Below are 8836 nucleotides of genomic sequence, written 5' to 3'. Positions count from 1 at the left end.
AGTGATTTAATGATGATGGTTCTAATGGCATAGTGGCTACTGATTGATTAGTTTTAATTATGTTTTATTTCTTACTGAGTTTCTTTGAATCTGCTTTGAATTTTTGGTTTCTGTGTTGATTTTTGTGTTGTGGGTGTGGTTTTTGAGGGAAAGAGCCACCAGGGTAGCTATTTTATTAAAAATAAAAAAGGTTCATACAAACAAACAGGAACAGACCACCAAATAAACAAAAGAACAGAATAGAAAGACAGAAAAGAAAAACAAATTCAAACTAAACAACAAGAAACCAAAAGAACTAAATAGCAAAGCCAGATTGATGAGATAATTTCATCAGCCATTTTGGCTTTTCCATTCCCATATGAAAGAGTGAAAGTTGAGAAGCTTGCATCCCATGGCCAGCCAATGCCGCAGCAACCCGATTCCAGTAATGAGGTATAGCATCAATCCGAGGCTGATTCAACTGAAGAAGAAGCCGGCGCAGACAATCCAAGGATATATCATGCCGCCAAGAAACTAAGCCCTCGTTATTGTTAATCTTCTTCCAAAGGTCCTCAGAGCTGATGAAGATGTTGGAACAGCACTCCCTTGAAATAATGATATAATCCAGAGCCCAGCAAAGAGCCTTCAAATTCATATCTAAACTATCGGCCAGACTAGAGGGGCAAAAACCTGCACAGCACACAGTGACATTAGAATTGATAACCATGAAGCCCAAACCACCCTTACCTGTAGCAATGTTCCAAGCTGCAGCAGAGAAAACACCTAAAGCACCAGGGCAAGGTTTGTTGTTCATCATATAATTCCGCATCAAATGACTATTAGAGCTGACAGCAAAATCCTTAACATGAAGAATCACCAGATTAGCCATCTTGGAAATATCCAGGGAATCATGCCTAAAAATCAAGTTACATCTGCTTTTCCAAATTTGCCAAAGAGTAGCAGCAATAAGAGAAGCCAAAAATAAAGAGTTACCATTGGAACTGAAATCAAGCCAAACACCACCATCAACCAAATTGAGAAGATTGACAGTAATGTCAGCAAGAGTTTCAACAGTCTTCCAAACCCGAACACTAACATGGCAATATTTAAAAAGATGATCAAAGCTTTGTAAAACCAAACCACAAAACACACATGGATCAGGAGGACCAAGGTTTAGCCGATACATAAATTCATAAGTTTTAATTTTGTTATGCATCAACATCCAGATAAAAGTTTTAGTTTTAGGAGCAACACGAAGTTTCCAGATATTAGACCAGCCAATCCACTGCTGCTCAAAGCATGGGTTCTTGTTAAGAAACTTGTAGATGTTAGAAGAAAGTTTAGTACCATGTGATTCTGGAAACCAAACCCAGTGAGAATCACCATCAACACTAATCTTACCATGAGACAAGATTGGAGAATTCCAATTGGAACCAAAAATAAGATTAAGAGCTGTCACATTCCAATTACAATTATTTAAACAATCACCAATGCGAAGATCCTCAACAGGCATATCCATGTTAAAGAAAACCGGTTTAAAGGCAATAGGTATGTCAAAAATCCAAGGATGATATGGGTTAAGGCAGTTAATCCACAGGAAAGGTTTAAGAACATTGGCATTGCCGCAAAGACCACGGAAAAAAGCCGAGCAATTCTGCGGAGGCTTTATAGTCCAAAAATTATGATCCCCATATTTTAAATATAAGATTTCCACCCAGAGAGCATCATGCTTATTAAGAAAGTTAAAAAGATTCTTAGCCATGAGTGAGTGCTTCACTTTAAGTAAATGGCGAATGCCTAATCCCCCCTCAGATTTATTTAGAGTGATAGTATCCTAATTCACCATAGGCATCCCCTGACCATGATCATAGTTAGCCCATAGGAATTTCCTAGCAATCATGGATAACTTATTAAGGACATTATCAGGAATGGGGTACACTGCAAGATAATAAATAGGTGTAGACATAAGAATGCTGTTAATCAAGACTGACTTACCAGCCTTAGAGAGTTTGGATTTACCCCAATTGGCTACAACAGCATTAAGCCGGTTAACCATGAATTCAAAATGAGCAACAGCAAGGCGTTTAGGAGAAATAAGCACACCCAAGTAAGTAAAAGGAGATTTGCCTAACTTAAACTTGAGAATAGAGCAGATACGAGTAGAAACCCATTTGTTAAACCAATGAGGAAGGAAAACCTCATATTTAGACTTATTCGGAACCTGGTCAGAGAGTTGAGCATAGAGATTTAAGCAAGTAACAATATTTCTGGCAGCCTTTCTAGAAGCAGTGATGATCAAAATCAGGTCATCAGCATACATAAGGTGATTGAAGTTATGAGTCAATAAATTAGAGTAACCTGGGATAAGACCAAGGGATTGGGCATGATTCATAATAGCAGTAAGATTTTGAGCAACCAAAATGAAAATGTAGGGTGAAAGAGGGTCCCCTTGTCTGACCCCACGGGAGGGTCTGAACCAACGGGAAGGCTTCCCATTCAAGAGAATAGAAAAAGAGGTAGCTTCAAGACAAGCCTTAATGTAAGAAATCCAGACGCGAGGGAAATTCATTTTAATTAACGTGGCCAAAATGATGTTCCAATTTAGGGTATCATAAGCCTTCTCGATGTCCACCTTGATCATCATCCTAGGGGGGAAGGTCCTCTCCTGATTAATAGAGTGGATAATCTCTTGAACTGCAATAATGTTGTCAACAGGAGAGCGACCCGGCACAAAACCACTTTGCTCTTTACCAACCAAACAGGCAATGACAGTTTTGATACGATTGGCAAGAATCTTAGTAACAATCTTATAAGCAACATTGCACAATGAGATCGGGCGAAAATCAGAAGTAAATTTAGGGTGCTCTTTCTTAGGAATTAGAGTAATATAGGTTTTGCCCCAAGCTCTAGGCATCACAGCATTCTGAAAAAAATATTCAATAGCAGGAACCAAGTGATTCTCAATGTCAGTCCAAAAGAATTTATAAAATTCAACATTCATTCCATCAGGACCCGGAGATTTACCACCAGGGATGGAGAGAAAGGTAGAGTAAATTTCCTCCTTAGTAACAAACCTAGATAAAGAAATTTGCTGATCATTAGAAAGAGTAGGTAAATCAGGGGGTAAAGCTTCTACAACCAAATCAATAGACCTAGGATCAGAAATATTCCAAAGATTGGAAAAATGGTCCAGGAAAGCAGTTTCAATTTGTTGAGAATCACTAAGGCACCTGCCATTGGAATCAGAAATGGTTAAAATGGCATTATGGTGTCTACGAACCCTAACATTCTTGTGAAAGAAAGCCGAGTTCATATCCCCACTCATAACCCAATTTAACCTAGATTTTTGAGCCCACCTGCTGTGATACTGTCTCAACAAAGCTCTATATCTGTTCTGTAAACCCCTGAAAGAGATCGGGTCAAAATTGGAGCTTAATCTATCATTGACTTCTAGAGCTTGGAGCTGACCTTCAATTATCTTAATTTCCCTATCAAGAGCACCCAGACCCAAATGCCTAATCTCACACACACAACGTCTAACCTGAGCCAAAATATGATAGAAAGCATGCATAGGGTTAGAATGGGCAGTGCGAGATAAGGCTTTACGGATTTCTGAAATATAATTAGCATACTCCAACCAATAATTTTCAAAGCGAAAGATGCCACGAGGAATACGATTGGCATCAGCAATACTAATAAGCATGGGAGAATGATCAGAGAAGATCTTAGGCAAGTATTTAATATGAATAGAGTTAGAACACGCTAACCAAAGATCATTGACCAGGCATCTGTCAAGATGAGCCCACCGCCTCGCAAGACCTTGTTGCCCATTACACCAAGAAAACGAAGCACCAGAAAAACTAACATCAAAAAGGGCATTATCAGAAATAAATTTAGTGAAGAAAAAAGTCTTTCTAGCATAATAATTGAAATTACTCCCCTTATGTTCAGAGGACGAAGTGATAGCGTTGAAATCACCCAAGACAATCCAAGGAAGATCAAGTTTCGGTAGCAACGCAAGCTCCTTCCAAAGCTTACGTTGGATTGCAACTTGCTGAGCATTATACACCACCGAGATGATCCAGGGATGATCTGCAGAAGAAGAAAATATTAGATGCAGGGCACGGTGAGAATGAGCAACAAGAGAAATCCTGCCAAGTGTTTTTCGCCAGAAAAGAATAATCGCTCCAGAATAACCAAGAGCTGGAATTGCAACCCAATTCCAGAGCTTAGCAAAATGGCTACAAAGGCGGTGAATGCAAACATCATTAGCTCTCGTCTCTACAAGTGCAAAGATATCAGCATGGTTCTCATTCATGATCCTTCGAATCCTGTTAACTTTGTCTTTACCCATGGAGCTTCTACAATTCCAACCTATAATATTAAGTTTACCAGTCATTAGAAACCAAAACATTAAAGAAAAATTCAAAACAAAGATCAAGAAAAGGGGACAGAGCAGGCCAGAGGGCTAAAAGATAAAGGGTTAAGAGATAGGAGAAGCGCAGCGGGAGGTCCGAATAGGATCTCCATCGTCACTATCCCCAAGTCTTCCTTTCTTTGGAGAAATCGTCTGAGAGGAGCTTGCTTTCCGGACTAGATTTTCTTTCCTTAGACTCTCTTGAAATTGCCCAAGAGTGGTGGAATCGTCAATATCATCATTCATAACTTCATCCTCATCGAAGTCCTCAGAATCCGCCATAGAATCGCCAGACTCCTCAGAGCTACTTTCGTCTTCTGATAGAATGGCAACAAGACTCTCCACCGCCCTTCGGTGTTTGTCACAGTCACCCGCAGTCATAGCCAACGGCTCCTCAATGCCTAAGAGAAGGGTAGGGGATGACTCATGGACAGAAAGGTGACACCCCGAGCCCCGTGCCTTCTCATTCCTCAAAGACCGAGAAGTGGAGAGGAGTTGGCCAGCTACCGATCCAGAGGCTTGAATTAAAGCTTTTTTGCCTTTTTTGTCCTTCATCGAGGGGCCAGGCGTATCAAGGGATTTTGAAAGAGAACCATCATCACACTTCAGTAAACGAGGTGCCTCGGTAGTGTCGAAAGCAGCAAGCAGAACGTTAGGAAGAGCAGAGGTAGGCGAACGGTCAGAGGCATGACGTGATAAGCCACCACGCCCACCACCGCGAGTCCTGAAGCCACCACGTGCCCCTCCCTCGCTGCCTCTGCATTCCACGTGTCGCGTCTCCGTCACCTCAACGAGTGGCATCGCCTCATGATTCGATCGCACAGTTGGAAGAGCACCGTCCCTGACCTCCGGATGCACATGAGCTCCACGTGCCGAAGAAAAACCAGCACCACCACGGCCCCGGCCATGATTATGCCGACGAGTGGCGATCATCCAAGACCCAAAGTCTGTCGACTGGTCCTCCATAGGAGAGGCACCACGTTCCAAGGTCTCCGCAGACCCAGCCACGACCTGCCTGACCTGTGATTTCTCCGAAAGAACGTCAGATGATACTAAGGGGTCACCGCTGGAACCAACCTCGGTTTCCTCCATCATCTGGTCCTCCGGTGAGCCTCCAGGTCGGTGGCTGCAGCTAGTAGCGCCATGGCCAATCAAACCACATTGGTAACAAAAAGTAGGCAGGCGCTCATACAAGATCACCACAAACACTCTAGATTCACCGTCTTCAAGCCAAAAGCCTCGTTTCAGGGGTTGAGAAAGCTTAAGCTCAAGCCAAACTCTAGCATACCAAGCCCTGGAAAGAGACAGAGTGAATTCATCAATTTTTAGGAGCTTTCCAATGGGTTCAGTGATAGAATCCAAGGTTTCGCCATCCCAAAATTCCACCGGGAGATTGTGGAGTTGTAGCCAAACCATGGCCCTCGAGAGCTTAGTATGAGCTGGTTCAAAGTAAGGCTGCCAGGGAACAAGCTGCAAGGTGAGGCCATTGACCGTCCAGGGACCATTGAACAGAAGATGTTGCTTGGTGGATTCGGTCTCACACCGAATCAGAAGATAGCCATTCGGCATATCAGCGATATGAGTGATCCCAAACTGCTTCCAGAGGCCAAGCAAGGTAGCCTTCACCGTCTCAAAAGGGGGAGATTTCCCAAAGAGCTTTTCATAGAGAGCCAGGCTAAAACGCTGATGTGCCTTCTGTTTCGCATCCTCATCCACCCGGACAGAGTCAGAAATGGTGGCTTTAAATCTAGACAGAGTTGCCTCATCCAGGGCAGCCGAACCCACCGGCCGCTTATGTACCGCACTAGCGATATCCGCCCAAGAAGAAGGAGGAGGAGGTTCACCAGTGGAAGTCATGAGAAGAGCTTGCCGTAACCCCAAGAATCCTCGTGTTGTGGGTGTGGTTTGTAGCAATTTCATTGGATTGTGCTACAATGTTGATGATTTTTGAAATATTTTATTAGAGAGTCTTGGATTTTTGTGGATGAATTCTTTTGTAATTTAGTGTCTCATGGATTTTGATTTATTATTATTATTGTTTTAATTTGCAATGTGTGGTGCATTCTGGAGATTGTGTTTTTGCTTTATCATTGCCTCTGTTGCTTGGGATTTGTGATGGCTTGGTTTTAGCACTGGGATTTGCTGAAGATATCTATATATATACATGTCATACATTAATACTTTTTTTAAGCTTTTGATCGATAAAAGTATTGCTCTTTATCATTCTCCTGATGGGCCGGAGGCGCCACTATCAGGTGTGTAGATTTTTAAGATGGGAATTTTAATTCTTGATTCAATTATCAATCTTTCCTTCATGATTATAATTTATTAAAATAAGCATATTTTGGGTATGCAGCTTCATCATAACCATCTCTTCTTTATTATCAATACTTTTTTAATTCAGATTGTCTGTGTGACAATTAATTAGGAGTAATATGTGAAAATTCACAAATCTAGTGAGCCATAGCATCTCTTGACAATGCCATTGCATTAAGAATTGATACATTGATACATTGATACTTTAGGAGAACTCAGACGAATCATCAGGTAGGCTTTTGACAGTTGTCATTATCAGAATTGTCTGCCTCTCTATTTTGGTTACTTGTGATGCTAATGTGTTTTCCACCTTTGAACAAACTTTAGGAGACTTAAATATGCACCAAGAAGGCATATTTTGATAGATTTCATACCATTATTTGTGCACAATGATGTGCTTTAACTGTTAATTAGTGATGATGATTGATGTAGTTTGCTCAGAATACAATAGAAACTCTCTAATCCTTTTATTACAATACATCTCATGCTTCCAGGGTCGAGAATTTTGTTATTTTACTTGTGATTCAAGTTGATCCCAGGTCGACTTTTTGAAAGTCCAACTTGCAAGCTTGGAGTGCCTTGGACCTGATAGGGTTAGAAGAGGAGATGCCCTTCTAATTAATTGTCCTTTTGATTTATTGTGTTTTGTATCAATTATTAATTCGTGTGATGTATTTGGGCGGTTCTATTGATTTTTTTTTTCACACATTTGAGGTTGTGTTAGGTCTCCTTATATGATATGTATTTGTTACATATATCTACCAGCGATATAAGTTTTGAAATCTCTTATTTCATTTTGAATCCAATTTTTTTTTCTCATGCCCTTCTTTTTTATTGTTGTTGTAGCCTCCTTAAACTTTATTTTCATCTTGATTCAGCTACCTTAAAGTAAAATATCTAGTATGTTGACTACATTAAAGTTTCCTCCGACCTAATTTTTTTTTTCTGCTTTGTTATAACTTGGTAGAAACTTTGAACAAACTCCTAAATTTGTTTTATCTCTGCCATTCAACCATACAAAATGACAGGTAATTTAGATTTATTTAGTTGAAAATATGGTATATATAAAAAAAAATAATGCACTATACCTATCCAACATAAGTAATCTACAAACTTGATTTAAGATTTATGTGGCTACTTGTTGTGGTCTAGTATACTAGCGAACCATGTAAGAGGAAAGAAAGAAGATTAACTACTGATTCATTTCAATGCTTTAAATTTTGGGGTTTAGAGGAATTCATAATTTGGCTATCAACCAGGCAATCTAAAGTTGTAGGCAAGTTGAGACTTCATGTTTGTTATGCCATGAGGGCATAAATTTTCTTCTACATCAATGGAGATACTGGAGCATATAGCATGGTTGACTTGATGGGCTGAAAAATTAGCTCCACACTTGATATATTTTATGTTGACTTTTATCCTGTGTATGAATTACAGTCTATGATTGCTTCAGCTAGTTAGGTAAACTTCTGTTAAGTTTTTCCTCATTTACTAGGTGTCATTAACCTTGTCTTTATAACACATTTGTTATTTGTTTGCCACTTGATGGTTGATCCTCAAATATCACATGATTAAAAATGAAACTTCTTGATGCTCAAATTTTCTATACATTTACCTATCTTTTTCTTTGGTCAACAATTTTCTACACGGAAAGTATATTGGCAGTAAACAGAAAATTTAACCTCTAGTTTAGTTGTTTCCATTTTGTTTGGATCTCCCTTTCAGTATACAGCTCTCATTATCTTGTTTCGCTTGTATTTACTAGTTAGAATAATGCTCATTTTTTTCTTATATGTAGTCATTTTTATTTAGGCATTCTATGCTTAATTGGTGATCATTTTGTTGGTTGGTCCTGAGTCTACAGTAGACATAATTTTTTATCACCAAATGAACTAGAGGAACATTTATTATTTGGATAGTATAAAGTTTTTCATCAATGTGATATTGTAAAAATAGTTTTTAATAGACTTAATGAATGCTATAAATGAAGCTGCCTAAATTATGCAATATTTTTGGTCTTTCTACATAGTTGATATTACTTGGTTATTCTCTTTTTTCAGCAGGTATAATTGTTAGTTTCTGAAATCTTTGATATAGATATCAAGTGCAAGTGTCCTTCTCTTA

The 8836-nt window shown here is 39.5% G+C and overlaps 1 protein-coding gene across 1 annotated transcript; it reads right to left on the bottom strand.

Moving 5' to 3' along the window:
• Positions 1 to 295: 295 nt before the first annotated feature.
• Positions 296 to 4333, bottom strand: LOC120263135. The gene is made up of 3 exons (XM_039271034.1): positions 1975 to 4333; positions 1823 to 1917; positions 296 to 1642 (listed from the first exon to the last, which is right to left on the bottom strand). The coding sequence occupies exons 1-3, from the start codon at positions 4331 to 4333 to the stop codon at positions 296 to 298; spliced, it is 3801 nt and encodes a 1266-aa protein (XP_039126968.1).
• Positions 4334 to 8836: the final 4503 nt, after the last annotated feature.

This window comes from Dioscorea cayenensis, chromosome 6, assembly GCF_009730915.1.
Source record: "Dioscorea cayenensis subsp. rotundata cultivar TDr96_F1 chromosome 6, TDr96_F1_v2_PseudoChromosome.rev07_lg8_w22 25.fasta, whole genome shotgun sequence".
In the NCBI taxonomy this organism is placed as follows: domain Eukaryota; kingdom Viridiplantae; phylum Streptophyta; class Magnoliopsida; order Dioscoreales; family Dioscoreaceae; genus Dioscorea; species Dioscorea cayenensis.
The sequence above is the reverse complement of the archived record's forward strand: the minus strand, read 5'-3'. Positions and strand labels throughout refer to the sequence as shown.

Bases quoted from the DNA above. Each gene is read 5' to 3' on its own strand.
- LOC120263135 (XM_039271034.1), bottom strand. From the start codon at position 4,333: ATGGGTAAAGACAAAGTTAACAGGATTCGAAGGATCATGAATGAGAAC. The intron at 1,918-1,974 runs GTAAGTCAGTCT...ATTATCTTGCAG, and splicing joins ATCCAAACTCTCTAAGGCTG to TGTACCCCATTCCTGATAAT. The intron at 1,643-1,822 runs GTGAATTAGGAT...TGGACTATAAAG, and splicing joins ATGGTCAGGGGATGCCTATG to CCTCCGCAGAATTGCTCGGC.